General features: G+C 40.7%; 1 protein-coding gene and 1 non-coding gene across 2 annotated transcripts; both read right to left on the bottom strand.

Annotated features, from left to right (window-relative positions):
* Positions 1-953: 953 nt before the first annotated feature.
* Positions 954-1,071, bottom strand: LOC124685473. Its single transcript, XR_006997466.1, has one exon. It is a non-coding gene; the product is annotated as a U5 spliceosomal RNA (small nuclear RNA).
* A 470-nt stretch (positions 1,072-1,541) lies between these two features.
* Positions 1,542-7,677, bottom strand: LOC124701083 (peptidyl-prolyl cis-trans isomerase CYP59-like). The gene is made up of 14 exons (XM_047233135.1): positions 7,406-7,677; positions 6,739-6,843; positions 6,448-6,565; positions 6,318-6,368; positions 6,122-6,219; positions 5,653-5,752; positions 5,379-5,498; positions 5,208-5,285; positions 4,922-4,968; positions 4,785-4,840; positions 3,730-3,770; positions 3,355-3,460; positions 2,420-2,552; positions 1,542-2,340 (listed from the first exon to the last, which is right to left on the bottom strand). The coding sequence occupies exons 1-14, from the start codon at positions 7,501-7,503 to the stop codon at positions 1,800-1,802; spliced, it is 1,692 nt and encodes a 563-aa protein (XP_047089091.1). The 5' UTR covers positions 7,504-7,677; the 3' UTR covers positions 1,542-1,799.
* Between the last annotated feature and the right edge of the window lie 12,274 nt (positions 7,678-19,951).

Here is a 19,951-nt window from a genome sequence, read left to right as displayed (position 1 = left end):
TTGAGCTTTTTTTTTGTTTTTGAAATGGGCAAAAAAGCTTTTGCCTTATATTGATATAGGAGAAGCAAACAAGTACATGGCAAGAGCCATACAAACGGAAAAAGGGGTAGGGGGCGGAACAAACTCCGCCCCAGAAACAACTTAGCTAACGAGCTCTGCTAGGCTCTTGGCTCCTGCAAGAATCCAGTCTTTTCCTTCTTCCCGGATCTTGTGCATAACGACTGATGGCAGTGAGGACTTGTTGTTGAACACGGAGGCAGGCACCTTTGCAAGCTCATTCTCTGAAATCCTACCCATGATGGTAAAATTGCATTGCTGCTGCACCGGAACAGAATTGGGCTTACTAATTTTCACATAAACTCGGTGCATCAGCAGTCTTTCCAAAACTTATACTGCGCTACGCTTGCAAGAACACCCTGGTCTGAATGTATTGCTGGTGCCCAATCGTCTGTTCAGTTGGTCCATCCAGTCCAGACTAGCAAGCTGCTGTAACTAGAACCAGAATTGTCAGATCCAAACCGTCCGATGCGCGGAGAACAGCTACGAGGAGTAGGAAGAAGCTACCAGGCGAAGCGGCTGTCCAGGTCGAGTGGTCGACCAGGTACCAGAGGCAGAGGCGGGAGCGCCCTGGAGGTGTAGAGGGCGCGGTGGAGGCCGGGGAAGTAGCGGTGGCGCCAGCCGTGGCCGTGGTTACAGCTGGCCTGGTCTTCCCGCTTCGGCGGCACCGCCGGGCCGGAGTTTGTGTTTCAGTAATCAGCGTCCGAATTCCAGAGCGTGCCAAGTGATGTCAGTAAAATCTCGCGTGAAGCAACAGCCTGGGGAAGAGATCTCAAAGGACAAGTCGCTCCAGATCTGCTTCGCTCTCCGTGCTACACAAAACGGTAAAAAAATTGGGTACTCTAAACCAAGATTCAATTCTTAAAATTTAAGTTCGATTTGTGGGAGACCTTCTCATCTTCAGAGAGAAAGCAACCCTATAAAAATTAGAGTATGCTGCACAAGTGTGGCGCGGACACGGTATTCTTTAGTAAAAGGCGAAAGAAAAGTTCGCTTTGTCCTCACCACGCAGCTGCTTAAGTTTCCACACAGCAGCTACCGGTCTATATGTAGCACCTTGGTGAGCGCAGATCCTCCTGGACAAGCGAGGTGGGACTATTCCAACTTCTAACTTCAACCAAGGGGAGCGCTGCTTTGCAAACAGATCAACAATCTCCCTCATGGGCCTTAACATCGGTAAAAGCCTAAATCCTGTTGGGCCTGCCTTGATGCTTTGCAGCCATCGTGGTCTCATTTTTAGGAAGACCATATTTGGTTCATACCCAAATGTTGTCGCACGTTTTATTTCTCAACTGTGCCAAGTAATAAAATGTTCGACGAAGCAACTCAGTAGCCATACCCATCCAGCATCCTCTGGGGCTATGAAAGGCTTTTTCGGGCTAAGCATAAAAAATTTACATGTAAAGTTCTCATTTTTCACTGACAAAAAAATGACGATTCAACTGAAGATACGATAATAAATCTAACGCTTACATTGGCACAAATGAGCAGAACTTTTCGCTGCAGATAGATGATTAATTCTACCACAGAATGGTGTGCACGGGAGACGAGTAAACAGTTGAACACTACAACAGCCCGGCTAGTCTGATTCCACACAACGATACATTCAGAAATGAAAACTTCTCAAGCTCTCATATACAGTCAACATCTATTCATGCTGAGTTACACGCTTTGATCTACATCATCAACTCTGTAAAATAAAGAACGGGCGAGGCAAAACTGACAAGTGATGTAGCATCAGGCTATCTATCATCTCGGTGCCGCCTTTCCCTGTGCCTGCTCGCCTCGCGGTGTCCACTGTCGTCTCTTCTATGTCTATCAGTATCAGGGCTCCGTGCCCTACGGTCACGATTGTCTCTCTTGTGGCGATCGCCCTTTCCGCGGCCATCGTCTTCATCTCTGTGGCGCCGCTCGCCGTCAGTCTTATCCCTGTCGTATCGACCAGCCTCTGATCTCCGTTTGTAGTCTTGATTATCATCATCATCCCTGTTTCTGCTGCTCCTCTGGTGCTTGCCATAGTCACGGTCATCGGGCCTGCCAGAGCTTCGATCACCGGATCTGTTGTAACTGGGGTAGTCATCTTGCCTCCGGGCCCCTCGGCCTCGGGCCATATCATCTTCTTTAGCTTGCCTGCTTCCTTTCTCATCGCTGTGAGTTCTCTCCCGGCTGTTCCTATCGCGGTCGCCGCGTGGAGGCAGCTCTGATCTCCGGTCATCTACTTTTTGGACCTTCCTTCGGTCTGTCTTCTGATGGGCAGCATCGTCCTCAAAAACTAAATCGTAACTGCAACACAGGAGTGCATTGTCAGAGCATGTAACAATGCTGTAAAAAATATTGTGTCAGAAAGGAGATGGAGAGTGACCTTCGACGGTTATTCACGCCTCGCTGAGTGTTTTCATCTTTCAGGACGTAATTTGGGCCTTTAGGTTTCTGCTCGGCATCTTGATCACAATCTCGGGCAATGTGATTTGGTGCACCACACTTGAAGCACCCATCTGCAATAGGAAATAATAGTATATCATATAATTTGCGTTTGAGTTTCTACAGGATGCTTGAACAAGAAACAATACAGATGACGGGTACGTATCAAAACTGGAACCACACTCTGGTGAGTCTAAGGAGAACTTGCCATATACTTATCTAAGTTTGACATGTGGGACCCAGGTGGCAGAGAAAAAAATCTTGCTGTGCGCGCAGCTATAACCAAACAGGTGATAACTTTCCTAACTTGGCCACAAAAAAGTGTAGCAACCTGTTGTTCACATTTCCTACTGGCTAACAAAGCTTTGCCATACTGGCCAATCTAACAGAAACTGTTGCCATTGCTGAACATTTTCCAGGCACTTTCTCTGGACATCTTCAGCATGCTCCAGAAGTTATGTCTAACGAACTTAACAAAGTACTGATAATGATATATTTGGTAGCAAGGAACTGTTACATTCACAACAATTTTCCAACTTCTACCAAAATAAATGGAATAATGAAAGTGTTATGTGGTCTTTCTTAGGAATTAGAATTAGACAAGTAGTAGAGTGCACATTTCACAGTACATTTCCCAGTAGCCAAAAACGCTTTGTTCACATTTCAGAAGTTCTTCAAATGAATTCACATTTCTCTTTAGATGTTGTAGGACACATAATATGGTCTAATCTAAGTATCTAACATCTACTGTCCAGGGTGTAGTAGTACCATACCCAGCTAACTGTTCAGAGTTTTTTTTGTCTACCACAAAGAGAATTCACATTTTGCAAGAATAAAACAATGTCATGGAAAAGAACATGTGGTAATGACCTGTACCTTTATTTGCATTTCGTTTGCTTTGCCTAAACTGACCCCACAGCTTTGAAACACTTTGACTGAAATCGACATGGATCCTCCGATCATCAATCAGACAATTGTCCATCTGTAAGCATATCATTGAGTAAGCAATGTTCTCTATATATTGCTAAAGGAAAAATACCAACAATCAACATATTGCAGGTCATAAGTAAAACTGCAAGACAACAATGAATTATCAAATCACAAACTATATCATTCAGGACACTCTTGAGTAAAGAGTAACTGACATAGCACAACAGCAACTATGATAAGTAAAAAACGCAAATTAGTGGATAATTATGATGGAAGGATCTGTTAACTGTAATTAAAGGAATGCAGGTAGGATATGCTAACCTTGAAGAATGCACGTTCACATGCCTCCTTTGCCTCAAATTCTGACAAAAGATCATCAATGGAAACTGTTAGAATTTTCTCTTATGACAGTGAAGCTGTTAGAATATTCTATTACAACATGCAGCCCGATAAATAATACTATGGAAATATGTACTGTCAAAACCAGAACCTCGATACAAAAACTGCACCATCTAAAGCCTTCTCTGCATCTAAGGCCCAATTTTCTTATTAAAAAGAGAAGTCATTACTTTCAAGGTGCTCAAACAGCTAATATTTTTTGTGATCATTGTTCCCTATTTTTGCACCGAGCATTCAGTTGGTGGGCATCAAGCAACATCGCAGTTGCATGTTGGCGAAATTTTAGCTGAACCTTGATCACAGTTAACAACCTTGCTGAGGATAGCCAAGTGGGATGGCTGTAGGGAGATGGGTACCAGAGGTTCGGGAAGATAGCCAGGTGGGATGGCTGTAGGGAAATAGACTTATTCATACTTGGTTGATTATGAAATAGCATCCTTATAGTACGGTGCATGCATAGCCCTTAAGCATTTCCTAGCATGACTCAAATTCTTAACATGTTAAGACTCCTATAATCATATATACATTCTTAATACGATAATGCTCCCTAAAAGACTCGTAATCCCCCTCTGTTCACATTTTGTAGTTTTGCACATTTACCAGTTTGTTAGAAAACTACATGAGTTGATTGCAGCTAGTAACATTTGGAATTTTAACAATGAAGACATCTACCTCTGTTTGGACTCCCTTTTGCTGCTAGTCCACAACACATATTGTCCTGTTACCGGTTTGTTAGCAAACTACATTATGCAAATTGTATGCATGGCTAGTAACACTTGGAACTCAAAACGTGCATAAATCATCAACCATACGTCTATATAGCAGGCCCAAACGGCCAAATATATGCAACTCTTTGATGAACAAACTGAAACCAAGATTCCCTACACAAATAAAACATTGCTATTTCTATTCAATATCTGCCTCACGGCATATCTGATATTAATGTAGTACAGAAGTTCTAGAGAGAATAAGCATACCAACAAAAGCATAGCATAAGCTATCTCCAGTCTTGAAGTCACGAATTATTTCAGCTCTGCAACAAAAGAATGTGAAGTTAAAGGAGAGCATAAACAAGAAGATGTACATGCCAATTGAAGTTAGCAAAGGCACTCACGATGTTACAGTTCCAAAACGTGAGAAGATTGTATATAAATCTTCATCCTGCAAAATGATTGAAGTAGCCAATCTCCTTATCAATAAACATTGTTAAAATGAATGGAAAAATTAAAATTTTATTTAGGACGTCCGAAATAATTAGCAGCCCGATAATCACAACAGCATACAAAAATCACAAGCGGCAGTGCAATGTGTGCCAAGCTGCCAGCAGAGCAGGATGATGAAATAAAATAAAGGTCTAAAGGAGCAGAAAACTAGGCAAACAATGACGAACTGATACTAACCTGTGTCACTGGATTGAGTTTACAAACAAATAAGACATTGTCTGGTGGTTTGACCTCAGCATCTGGAATGTCTCCAACCTGAATAAACAACAGGTGTTTCATCAGTTCTGAACATCATGAGCAACTAAGAGTATTGATGCGTTAGCTGATGACTTCGATACCAAGACTTACACTCTCAAGGATCACTGCATTAGCATGTGCTTCTTTAGAGCGAATCATCTCCTCAAGCTGACCAGGATCCACTGTTTCATCTAAAGGGACCCAGCTATCCTCTAGGCGCTCTTCTGCAACCTGCTTATTTGTAACACGAAAAAGAATATGACATATTGAGAGACGAGGGGCATCATATGGCATTGAAAACATAAGCTCTTTTATAGTTCTAGAAGACATAAATGCCTTGTATTTACAATAACTCGAAATACACAAATGGGGTGACTCAGTTTACCTCATCATGTGGTTTTCCTAATGGAGAATTCCCAGGAATAAGTTCCGCAAGCTGAGGAGGATCATCAAAAGGATCCTCCAAGATGTATGTGTGTTTAATCCTGTACATAATGAAATTAGCAAACAGTGAGCAGGCAGAAACAAAGAAAATGAAATAAATGCTGGAAAACAAATAGTCCTGATTGGTTTGTACCCAAAAGAAGCGCATGGAAAAGAAGCAAATTTTTCAGATCAAATTGGCAGCTCATATTTTGGCCATGTTTGTTTCCAAAAATGAACCGGGCAGTACAAACAGAACATAACCTTAACAAAATTTGGCATCAAACAAAATGGAGAAAAAATATTAAGAAGCCATAATTTCAGAAGTTGGCAAACTTTTAGCTCTCAAGGGCATCAAAACGAACTACCCTGTCTTTTGGCCTGTATGTCCTGACTATGCAGTTTACCAAAGGTATGAAACAATATTCTACCTTATGTCCTTAAATGGTCTTCCTCTTTCATCAACATATGCTTCATTTATCTTTGTCAGTGTGTCAAAACTTTCACCTTCAGCAACTTGCCCAAAGACCTGCAATTGACAGAGAAAAGAGTTGACCTCATTAAAGATAAAGCAATAACCAGCCTCCGATCCATCCAGGAAAAACAGTGGAATAAGGTACTACTTACAGTGTGCTTATCGTCAAGGTAGTCAATGTCATCCCGCAAGGTGAAGTAGAACTAAAAACACAAGTAAAAGGGTTAAAATGAGCATCAAGGCCCTTAGAAATGAATGATCAGTAGCGTTGTACTAATGTACCTGTGAGGCATTGCAATTCTCACCAGCACTTGCCATAGCAACAGTGCCAGTTTTTGAATGCCGCAGTTCTGGTCGGATTTCATCATTAAAAAATCGAGCTTGATCACCATAAAGAAACCTGGAGAAACAAGATTCAGTTCTGAGGCATATCTTTGATGGTAGTAGGCACCCTAGATTGAAGTAAATATTGGACAAAAATGACCAAATTCTATTGCATATAGCTTAGAAAAACACAAAGAAACATAATATGGGTAAATAAATATACTGAGAGTTTCAGTAAAAGATGCTCACTTGTACACAGAATCACCTCCACTGCCAGTTCCAGTCGGATCCCCAGATTGCGCCAGAAAATCCTTCTCCACCTTGTGGAACAGACAGCCATTGTAATACTTCATTCTGTTAAGGTAAAGCATAATGCCAAAGAATGAGCGCCCTGTTTATTAATAATCAAAGGAACTGATGAGCCTAGTCAGTTTGTGCAAGGTGTGGGTGTTCACCCCCTACCATTGGGGGCCTATTTCTTCTAACAACAAAAAGTGAACTAGTTCCTCCTAGGTGATCCCATTTTATACTAATAATTAACTCATCCATGAACTCATTATGTTCATTATTTTGTGGTAAGAGAAGCAGACACATTTATAACCACTGCATATCTCAATTCAGTTCTGATGATAACCTTCAGGGAAATTTATGAAACAGCCATAACAGCTCTAAGCATGAGAGAGCATTCCCCTAATGCACCATAATATGGCGGCTAGAGCTTCACTTGCTCGAAGCGAAGTATAATCAGGCGCCAATCCACACAGGTCGGAGCTCCAACTAGAAGCGCTCCCGAACCAGTCCACACCCAGCTGAGACTCTAGATTACAGCTAAGCTAGTATTCGATTTGAAGCCGTTTGCCAATACCAACACAGAAGGAATCCGCGGCTGGAACGGGACATGGATGCGGGTGCTTACTTGCAGAGCTTGAGGAAGTTCTTGGTGGTAAGGGGGCATTGCTCGGTGTGGAGATCCAGTTCGATGTCGCCCACGCTTGTGACGATCAAAACCGACATCTTCGCCCCTTGCCGGCGGCAACCGAACGGCGGCGGGGAAGGCGTAGGATGTCCGGGGAGAATACAGAAGGTTTATGGAGCTCGGGCTGGTAGAGGAGATTCGGGCGCCGGCGGAGCGCCGCCGAGGATGCACGCCGGGACGATCCCAACCCTAACCTTTTCCAGAAACAGGCCTCGCCGAGGAGGGCTAAGGGCTTGTTTTGGAAAGGCAAGAACTAGATCTGGGCCGTTTGTGAAAGATCGGACAGTACAAATTTATTTTATTTTATTTTATTCCTGTTATTTTAAGAGAGCAGATTTGGTGCACCCAGGTGCCAATGCTCCCGATTTTTGTAATATTTAAAAATTATATTTATGTGTTTCAAAAAATCGTAAATTTTATTCCACAAATACATACACATGTTATGAACACTTGTGTAAATTTTTGGTAGAAATTTCCTTGTATTTTGAGCTCAGGAAAAATAACAAATTCGTAGGGATGGAAACTTTAGATTTTTGTCAGAAATTTGTCTTTTCTGTATGGCTCAAAATACAACATATTTTCATACGAAATTTACAGCATACCTTCGGAATGTTTATATATATGCACGCATTTAATTTCAGTTTTTTTGAAATTACAGAAATATGTTTTTTTAAATACTGGGATCACTGGAGCTCATGTGCCAAAGTGACTTTTCGTTATTTTAAGGGAAACGTTATTCCTGTTTTTAATCCAGTTTCATGGCCGCTTTACAAATCTGCTCTCGATATTCAGAGATAAATTGGAATAAAAAGAAGTCCATTCAGTCAAAATCCTTTTTTTTTTGTAAAAATAAGAAATTTCAAGTTAATCGGTGAGGTTTACCTATTTTTCTTGGGTAAAGAGATCTAGATGTGAAGAGCGTCTCATTTGATCCATTTTTAACCTCATAACATAATTTGATTTGAGTTGTAGTATTTGTTCCTTTACATATTTCTATTTCTTTTGCACCGGAGCCAAATTATTGTTCCTTTATTAATAATTTAAATGAAGTGGTTCAAGCCATGGCCCCCATTGGGATTGGCCAACAAAGTAAAACCGACGCACCCACACATGCCGTTGTGAAAAACATTAGTTGACCATATACAAATGGCATCAACATCGCGCCATGCACCAACACATCGATTACCATAATATGACGACATGTTGGAGTGCAAATATATGACCACATGTCAAGTATGTTAGCTCTGAATTATGTCACGACACGTTGGACGATGTTGCAAGAATTGTGATGAACGCCATATCGCGAACTAATCCCATAACCACCATTGTTATCGCACAAACATGTGCGGGGATTTGAAGCACCTGACCCAACATCCATATGGATAAGCCACCAATCATCGCTCGGTCTAGTTGTAGTTGGCTCTAGGACAATTCCTCCGCAAACAGATAATACATGAAAACAATTCTATCCTCAAATCCAATAAGACTATGGATCACGACATTTCCCTAGACTCCAATTCGTTGACGAAGGAGAGCAGCAAAATAACGACACCTCCAAGCAAGCATAATTAACCGGTTCCATTCAAGACCAGAACAACATTTCATCGGGATTTGCCATGATCTCCTCTCGCTCGCATCAGCTAGAGATACCCGTAGGTCAACAACATCACCATAAGCTACTCCCCCTAAAATAGATCATGAGAACCTAGTGATACGTCTATAATGTATCAATGGTTTTTGAACTTTATTACGTTAATATCCTTATTATTTGAAATATTTCTTATGTTTCCTTTATTTTTTTAATGATTGATGAAACCACATCACTTAGGTATTTAATACTAGAAAGCATGAAACTCCTATTTTCTGTGTTCTACCTTTCATGACTCAATTAATTGGGAGGGGGGGTGGTGGGAATCATACGGGACTATTTTTAGAAGACGAAGAGAGACCCAAGATGATAAGTGGAAGAGTAGAAGGGCCCTGTGCGCCTCACCTCCTAGTGTGCTATGGTGGGTCTTGCTCATGCCTAATATGTGGATCCAAGCCATGGATAAGTTCTAGTATGCTGGGGTGCCCCACAGATGTGTTAGCTCATACGGGCATTTTGCTACATATAGGGTTAGTTTTCATTGTTATTTGCCTTCATACATTGTTATTTATGCATTTTTAGATGATTTTCGGGACTTTTCTACAAAGTTCCTTTTTTTATTTAATTCCTGGGAGATAGAAAACCTCTTTTTCGTATTTTATTTGTTTTAGGACTTTCTGGATCGCTAAAAATTAAGGGACACTACAAGGAATCGGGTCTATTGCAACAAAAAAAATTGTCGCAATAGATACCGTTTTGTGGCAATATGCACCTATTGCCACGAAATGACGTTCATTGGCAAGCGTTGCAATTACATGTATGGTAATAGGCTATTGCAACGAAAACGCGATTGTGGCAACAAAGCGATCTATTGCAACAACCATGCGGGAAGTTGCCACATGTTTTCCCGTGGCAGCACTCACTTGTCTCCACAATTTGGTTTGTGGAGATAGCTTGTCGCAACATGCAGCCGTGTCGTGGCGTCTGCCAGTTTGTGGCGATAGACATTTTTGGCAATAACCTATGCCAACGCCCTAAGTTTCGTGGCGCACTCTCTTTCGTGGCGATAGCGAGCTGTGGCGATAACCTATGGCAACATCTACTGGTTTGTAGCATTAGCCATTTGCCACAAATCGGTACGCTCGTGATATTAACTTATGGCGACAATTATTCCACTCGTCGCGATAAATAGGTATGGCAACGGTAAAAAAAATTGTGGCGGGAAGGTGTTGCGACAATTGTAACATTTCGTGACGATACTCTATTTCAACAAAATCCAGTTTCGTGGCGCCAAATGCTTATCGCAACGGGGAAAAAACTTGTAGCAAGAAGCTACTGCGACAATGTGAACTTTTTGTGGAGATACTTTGTTTCAACAAAATTCACAATTGTGGTGTTACATAATTTTTGCAGCGTCCAAAATGTTTGTCGCAAGAAGTTACCGCCACAATTTGAAGGTTTTGTGGCGATACTCTATCTCAACAAATTTTTATTCCGTGGTGCCAAATAGTTATCACATCATTCATAAAAAATGTGGTAACAATTTATTGCAACAATAAAAAGTTCTTCGTTGCTACATCCTAACGCAACAAAGCATGTAGTCATGGCGACTAGGATTTGACGCAACACTATATTTTTCGTGGTGCTAACCTAAGGCAACAAAAAGTGAGTTGTGGCAATAGCTTATCGCAACCATAAAATAAAATACAACCATTGAATTACAAAATTCAAATCCACACGTATAATATGTAGGTTCATACAAATAATAATTCTCATATCAAATATCCATCAAATGCAACTAATGTAAAATGTAGCAATCCAGCAGAGTTGAGTCCGTTGCTACCATGGTACCCTGTCCAGCTAAGTCTTTGAGTCCTGCATTCAAAAAATGAAGAAAAAATTTACTACAAGCCTATATTATGTAAAGCAAGTAAGTTGTGTCAACAAGCTAATACCTATTGAAATTATGTAAGGCAATATCTATGATGAACTACAATGTGAAAATAGTACAAAGATTCTATTTAAGTGAATGTTTTATAGATGGTGTGACCTATACAAGTGCAAACGACCTACAGTAGTAGAATTAAATGCAAACAAGATGCTCTGATTCTGCTACTTGCAATCAAGTATATGCTTTCAGTATGTAATTTCAAGAAAATACTAAAATATTATATGTATTAGAGTCTTGATGGTCTCCAGTTAGTACTAGTATTAACATATTTGGCAAGAATGCAATCTGTATAACTTATGAGATAAATAAGACTAGTGCAATCGAGGTTATGCCAAGAAAGGTGCATCATGGAGGCATTATCTCAATAAGCAATGCGGCAAAGCACTTGAACATGCATCAGGTTAATTTTCCATGCCATACAGTGGCGGAGGACCCATTCTAGCAAGGTATGGCTCGTGCCATAGCTAGCTTTGGCTGTGCATACTACTACAAATGTTATCTTGTAAGATATTAACTCCGCCATAGCAAAAAAATTATTCGTCCTCCGCCATATATACATCTCACAAATGCATATGAACATAACAAGGACAAAATCAAATGTAGAGGAAGAGGTTGTAGGGAAGTATTGTTATGCTACTACAAAGTTATATTTTTGAGCATACTAGAAACGGTTATAGAACTGAGCAATCATTCAGACGAGTAAAGCATGAAGCACAGATAAGTGATCTTATTCATAGAAGTGAGCAAGGTACTTGTTGTGACTTACCATTGCTTTGTACATTCGAGAATTCAATGTTGCGAGCTTGTAGGAGTGAATTTGTAGAAATCAAATTTGACTTTGCTCCTAGATTTACTGTAGGACTAGAGCTCTTTAAAAGAGTGGTTTGCAAATTTGAATTAATATTTTCTTTTTCATTCCTCTTCTTAAGCACCTGCGAGTAAAAGTGCACTTTCAGCAAGACAAGTTAGCAAAATAAACCTTACAAGACAGGAAGCATATGACCGTAATTACTGTTGGTTTCCCATCTCGTTGGCTAAATTTAGCCATCCGTTGTTGGAACTTTGCCATCATATTTTTTTCAAATTCGAGCCTTGATCTTCGCTCCTCTTCCACCATTTTTTCTCTTGCATCACGCTCTTCTTGCAACCTCACCTCAAGTTGCTCTCTCTCAGAGCGCTCGAAGTCAATACTCTGCTGCATGTTTACACGCTCAACTTCTAATTGTTCTTCTAATTCGCTAACATGCTGGCTGAGCTCGGAGTTTCGCTGCAGGGTTTCAGCTGCAACACGAGCTTGGTCCTCAATCTGCATCCGAAACCTTTCAGAACCAGTTTTGGGCTTGGCCATGTACCCATAGCCACGAGGCTGCGATGACTTGCATTGAGCTGTGTCTTTATATGCAGTCTGAAAAACATTGTTTCTCTGCTCAGTTGATAGTGGACCTTTTGTTTCAGTTTCTTTGTTCTGCACCGCTTCACGTGCTTTGTCCTAAGAACGAAATGAACAATTATAGTTACGACATCAATATTGATCTATAAAAGCTGAAACAAGAATAACACAATGATGTTTTTCTTTCTTGTGTTCCTGCTCAAAGTCAAGACTCAAGAGGAAATTCGTGGTCCTCGCTGGTGAATCGATAAGAGGTGGATTTTTTTGGTCTATGCTGATTTCTGTTTTGGAAGATCAACCACGATTTGTAAGAATGGCAGCTCGGTTTGGAGTTACAGACTAGGCTCTCGCGGAGAATATGTGTTTCTCGGGTAGCTTTCGATGCCTTTGTGAACTGATTTATCTAAAGCAACATGGTTAAATGCGGCTTCAGGGGAGTTTACTTGTTCTGACCGTAAGCAATATTTTGATCTGTGATGGACGTTTCAGTTTGCTGCAGCTGGAAACCTGGGTCACATCTATGCTGTTTTTAAGATTCAGAAACGGCAGTAGCTTCTATCTCTGTATAATCTTTATGATCCCGTTGGAGCGGCCTCCACTCGATTTTACGATTCTGATTTGTAGTGCAGTACGTATGTTCACAAAAAAAAATGTAGTCTAGGCAGGCAGTATACTTAACTACTAGGTAATTAGCGTGGGTTGATCAGGATTGCTATTACGAAATATTGGTGGGTTGATCGGAAATGGTATTATAAAATATTGGTGCTGATATTAAACGAAAGAAAATTACTAAATATTTCATAGCATCTTTTTCAAAGAGTAGATTAAATAAGAAAAATATTAAAGGTTAAGATGAAAGGGTGAACTGAGGCTGAGTTTGTGGCTAAAGTTTAGATTTTTTGGGATTTTTTTCTCGCATTGCAACACACGACTTAAGGTGTTTCCAGTAGCAAGTTTTGAAACGCAATTGCAATATGATGTGAGTGTGATTAAGATAGACGAAATAGTTTGACATGAACATGTATAAGAAGATGTGTTTCCGCTAATCATTCGAATTCAATAATAATATTTATTTTTTTCTTTTCTAAAACACATGGGCTGTAACGTGGTCTACCGTAGCAACGATTGTGATATCTTTATCTATTAATAAAGAATTTTTTTCTCCCTTTTTTATCCGTTACAATGTGTCATATTTATCTTTATGATTGGAGTTTCAGCTAAGGTAATCCTGATCCATCTCACATGTATGTCTTGTAAAAGCTAAAACAAGAATAACACAATGATGTATCGAGTACACTCACATAAACTTCCCGGGACTCGGGTTAGACCATGTTCCATTCTTCGTGTGTGTGAGTTCCCATAGAGCAACACAATCCGGCTCTTCTCCAGTTTCCAAGTTTCTCTGCAAGTAATATGACAATGAGAAACTTCAAACATGAAACCATAGCTACCATGGAGGCATACATATTTAGTTAGGCTCATAGCTTCTCAAAACTTAGTTGGGCGTACGATTTTGATCCAACTCTATGTTTTGTTTTCTGTTTCTTGCGATTATCGGAGTTCACTTGGCTGCGTGCCTATTGATGTCTACGGGAGCTTCTATTCTTGTAGACAGTGTTGGGCCTCCAAGAGCAGAGGTTTGTAGAACAGCAGCAAGTTTCCCTTAAGTGGATCACCCAAGGTTTATCGAACTCAGGGAGGAAGAGGTCAAAGATATCCCTCTCAAGCAACCACTGCAACCACAAAGCAAGAAGTCTCTTGTGTCCCCAACACACCTAATACACTTGTCGAGATGTATAGGTGCACTAGTTCGACGAAGAGATAGTGAAATACAAGTAATATGGATGGATATGAGTGGTAATAGTAATCTGAATGAAATATGGCAGCGAGTAAACATGTAACAAAACAAGTAAACAAACGGAGATTCGATGCTTGGAAGCAAGGCCTAGGGATCCTGCTTTCACTAGTGGACACTCTCAACACCGATCACATAATAGGACTACTCTACACCCTCTTGTTGGATGATGAACACCACTAATTGTGTAGGATTACACGAACCCTCAATGCCGGAGTTAACAAGCTCCACAATATTCAATGTTCATATTTAAATAACCTTAGAGTGTAAGATAGATCAACACAATTACACCAAGAACTAACATAGCATGCACACTGTCACCATCATACCATGAAGGAGGCATAGATCATATCAATACTATCATAGCAATAGTTAACTTCATAATCCACAAGAGATTACAATCATAGCCTACGCCAAGTACTAACACGGATGCACACACTCGTCACCATTACACCGTGCAGGAGGAATAAAACTACTTTAATAACATCACTAGAGTAGCACATAGATGATATTCAACTAGATCACATAAAGAGAGAGATGAACCACATAGCTACAACGGAGCCCTCAGCCCCGGGGGTAGATTACTCCCTCCTCATCATGGAGGCAGCGATGGCGGTGAAGATGGCGGTGGAGACGGCGATGGAGATGGCTCCGGGGGCAATTCCCCGTCCGGCAGGGTGCCGGAACAGAGAGTTCTGTCCCCCGAATTGGACTTTCGCGATGGCGGCGGCTCTGGATGGTTTTCTCTGTTTCCGTCCTTTTTGTCGATGTTTTTAGGTCAGGGACTGATACGTCTCCAACGTATCGATAATTTCTTGTGTTCCATGCCACATTATTGATGTTATCTACATGTTATATGCACACTTTATGTCATATTCGTGCATTTTCTGGAACTAACCTATTAACAAGATGCCGAAGTGCCAGTTCCTGTTTTCTGCTGTTTTTGGTTTCGAAAATCCTAGTAACGAAATATTCTCGGAATCGGACGAAATCAACGCCCAAGTTCCTATTTTCATCGGAAGCATCCGGAACACCCGGGAAGGACCGGAGGGGAGCCCCGGGGGCCCCACACCACACCCGGCGCGGCCAAGGGGGGCGCGCCCCTAGGGTGTGGGCCCCCTTCGACCTTCTCGCGCCGCCTCTTCGCCTATAAGAAGCCCCCGGATCAGAAAACCCTATCACGATTGACGAAAACCACGTAAACCTTCCGGAGCCGCCGCCATCGCGAAGCCAAGATCCGGGGGACAGGAGTCTCGTTCCGGCACTCGCCGGAGCGGGGAAGTGCCCCCGGAAGGCTTCTCCATCGACACCGCTGCCATCTCCACCGCCATCTTCATCACCGCTCGCTGCTCCCATGAGGAGGGGTAGTTTTCCATCGAGGCTCGGGGCCATACCGGTAGCTATGTGGTTCATCTCTCTCCTATGTGCTTCAATACAATAATCTCATGAGCTGCCTTACATGATTGAGATTCATATGATGATGCTTGTAATCTAGATGTCATTATGCTAGTCAAGTGAGTTTTACTTATGTGATCTCCGGAGACTCCTCGTCCCACGTGTGTAAAGGTGACGAGTGTGTGCACCGTGTGGGTCTCTTAGGCTAGATTTCACGGAATACTTATTCACCGTTGAATGGCATAGTGAGGTGCTTATTTATATCTCTTTATGATTGCAATGTGTTTGTATCACAATTTATCTATGTGCTACTCTAGTGATGTGTTATTAAAGTAGTTCTATTCCTCCTGCACGTGTGTAATGGTGACAGTGTGTGCACCGTGTTAGTACTTGGTTTATGCTATGATCATGATCTCTTGTAGATTGAGAAGTTAACTATTGCTATGATAATATTGATGTGATCTATTCCTCCTACATATGCATGAAGGTGACAGTGTGCATGCTATGCTAGTACTTGGTTTAGTCTCGTTGATCTATCTTACACTAAAGGTTACTAAAACATGAGCATTATTGTGGAGCTTGTTAACTCCGGCATTGAGGGTTCGTGTAATCCTACGCAATGTGTTCATCATCCAACAAAAGTGTAGAGTATGCATTTATCTATTCTGTTATGTGATCAATGTTGAGAGTGTCCACTAGTGAAAGTCTAATCCCTAGGCCTTGTTCCTAAATACTGCTGTTGCTGCTTGTTTACTGTTTTACTGCGTTACTACTGCTACATTACTACTGCTTGTTTACTGTCCTGGGCAAAGCACTTTTCTGGTGTCGTTGCCGTTGCTACTGCTTATTCATACCACCTGTATTTCACTATCTCTTCGCCGAACTAGTGCACTTATTAGGTGTGTTGGGGACACAAGAGACTTCTTGCTTTGTGGTTGCAGGGTTGCATGAGAGGGATATCTTTGACCTCTTCCTCCCTGAGTTCGATAAACCTTGGGTATCCACTTAAGGGAAACTTGCTACTGTTCTACAAACCTCTGCTCTTGGAGGCCCAACACTGTCTACAAGAATAGAAGCTCCCGTAGACATCAAGCACTTTTCCGGCGCCGTTGCTCGGGAGGAAAGGTAAAAGGCACTCATACTACGGTCTCGGGTAAAGTATTTTTCACGGCGCCGTTGTGTGTGTGCTCGAAGCTATTTCCTTTAGATCCTGCAATTGCATCTTTTTGTTTCTTGTTTACACTAGTTTGGCATAATGTACAAGAGTGAGCTTCTTATTCTATTTCCTGATTTAAAACATGGATTGTTTGATGCGAAAATTAAAAAACCTATGAAATCTTCTTTGCATGTCTGGTAGTAATATTAGTATGAACGTTTCGAACACCATTGTTGATAATGATATAGAAAGTTCTAAGCTTGGGGAAGCTGGTTTTCATGATATTTTTAGTCCCCCAAGCATTGAGGAGAAAATTTTCTTTGATGATACTTTGCCTCCTATTTCGATGATGATAATGATAGTGGTCTTTTGGTGCCACCTACTATGGAGAGTAAATTTTGTTGTGATTATACTATGCCTCCTACACTTGATGAGAATAATAATGATAGCTACTTTGTTGAATTTGCTCCCACTACAACTAATAAAATTAATTATGCTTATGTGGAGAGTAATAATTTTATGCATGAGACTCATGGTAAGAATGCTTTATGTGATAGTTATATGGTTGAGTTTGCTCATGTTGCTACTGAAAGTTATTATGAGAGAGGAAAATATGGTTGTAGAAATTTTCATGTTACTAAAACACCTCTCTATGTGCTGAAATTTTTGAAGCTACACTTGTTTTATCTTCCTATGCTTGTTACTTTGCTCTTCATGAACTTGTTTATTTACAAGATTCCTATGCATAGGAAGCATGTTAGACTTAAATGTGTTTTGAATTTGCCTCTTGATGCTCTCTTTTGCTTCAAATACTATTTCTTGCGAGTGCATCATTAAAACTGCTTGAGCCCATCTTAATGGCTAAAAAGAAAGAACTTCTTGGGAGATAACCCATGTGTTATTTTGCTACAGTACTTTGTTTTATATTTGTGTCTTGGAAGTTGTTTACTACTGTAGCAACCTCTCCTTATCTTAGTTTTGTGTTTTGTTGAGCCAAGTAAAGTCTTTGATAGTAAAGTAAGTACTAGATTTGGATTACTGCGCAGAAACAGATTTCTTTGTCGTCACGAATCTGGGTCTAATTCTCTGTAGGTAACTCAGAAAATTATGCCAATTTACGTGAGTGATCCTCAGATATGTACGCAACTTTCATTCAATTTGAGCATTTTCGTTTGAGCAAGTCTGGTGGCCTAATAAAATCCATCTTTACGGACTGTTCTGTTTTGACAGATTCTCGCCTTTTATTTCGCATTGCCTCTTTTGCTATGTTGGATGAATTTCTTTGATCCATTAATGTCCAGTAGCTTTATGCAATGTCCAGAAGTGTTAAGAATGATTGTGTCACCTCTGAACATGTTAATTTTTATTGTCCACTAACCCTCTAATGAGTTGTTTCGAGTTTGGTGTGGAGGAAGTTTTCAAGGGTCAAGAGAGGAGGATGATATACTACGATCAAGAAGAGTGAAAAGTCTAAGCTTGGGGATGCACCCGGTGGTTCACCCCTGCATATATCAAGAAGACTCAAGCGTCTAAGCTTGGGGATGCCCAAGGCATCCCCTTCTTCATCGACAACATTATCGAGTTCCTCCCCGAAACTATATTTTTATTCGGTCACATCTTATGTGCTTTACTTGGAGCGTCCGTGTGCTTTTGTTTTTGTTTTTGTTTGAATAAATTGGATTACATCATGCTTGTGTGGGAGAGAGACACGCTCCGCTGGTTCATATGAACACATGTGTTCTTAGCTCATAATATTCATGGCGAAGTTTCCTCTTCGTTAAATTGTTATATGGTTGGAATTGGAAAATGATACATGTAGTAATTGCTATAATGTCTTGGGTAATGTGATACTTGGCAATTGTTGTGCTCATGTTTAAGCTCTTGCATCATATACTTTGCACCTATTAGTGAAGAATACATAGAGCATGCTAAAATTTGGTTTGCATAATTGGTCTCTCTGAGGTCTAGATAATATCTAGTTTTGAGTTTGAACAACAAGGAAGACGGTGTAGAGTCTTATAATGTTTACAATACGTCTTTTATGTGAGTTTTGCTGTACCATTCATCCTTGTGTTTGTTTCAAATAACCTTGCTAGCCTAAACCTTGTATCGAGAGGGAATACTTCTCATGCATCCAAAATACTTGAGCCAACCACTATGCCATTTGTGTCCACCATACCTACCTATACTACATGGTATTTTCCCGCCATTCCAAAGTAAATTGCTTGAGTGCTACCTTTAAAATTCCATCATTCACCTTTGCAATATATAGCTCATGGGACAAATAGCTTAAAAACTATTGTGGTATTGAATATGTAATTATGCACTTTATCTCTTATTAAGTTGCTTGTTGTGCGATAACCATGTTTATCGGGGAACGCCATCAACTCATTGTTGAATTTCATGTGAGTTGCTATGCATGTTCGTCTTGTACGAAGTAAGGGCGATCTACACTGAGTTGAATGGTTTGAGCATGCATATTGTGAGAGAAGAACATTGGGCCGCTAACTAAAGCCATGATTCATGGTGGAAGTTTCGATTTTGGACAAATATCCTCAAATCTCTAATGAGAAAAGAATTAATTGTTGTCAAATGCTTAAAGCATTAAAAGAGGAGTCCATTATCTCGTTGTCTATGTTGTCCCGGTATGGATGTCTAAGTTGAGAATAATCAAAAGCGAGAAATCCAAATGCGAGCTTTCTCCTTAGACCTTTGTACGGGCGGCATAGAGGTACCCCTTTGTGAAACTTGGTTAAAGCATATGTATTGCGGTGATAATCCAGGTAGTCCAAGCTAATTAGGACAAGGTGCGGGCACTATTAGTACACTATGCATGAGGCTTGCAACTTATAAGATATAATTTACATGATGCATATGCTTTATTACTACCGTTGACAAAATTGTTTCATGTTTTCAAAATCAAAGCTCTAGCACAAATATAACAATCGATGCTTTTCCTCTATGAGGACCATTCTTTTACTTTCAATGTTGAGTCGGTTCACCTATTTCTCTCCACCTCAAGAAGCAAACACTTGTGTGAACTGTGCATTGATTCCTACATACTTGCTTATTGCACTTATTATATTACTCTATGTTGACAATATCCATGGGATATATATGTTACAAGTTGAAAGCAACCGCTGAAACTTAA

The sequence above is a fragment of the Lolium rigidum genome, chromosome 1, assembly GCF_022539505.1.
Source record: "Lolium rigidum isolate FL_2022 chromosome 1, APGP_CSIRO_Lrig_0.1, whole genome shotgun sequence".
Taxonomy (NCBI): domain Eukaryota; kingdom Viridiplantae; phylum Streptophyta; class Magnoliopsida; order Poales; family Poaceae; genus Lolium; species Lolium rigidum.
The sequence above is the reverse complement of the archived record's forward strand: the minus strand, read 5'-3'. Positions and strand labels throughout refer to the sequence as shown.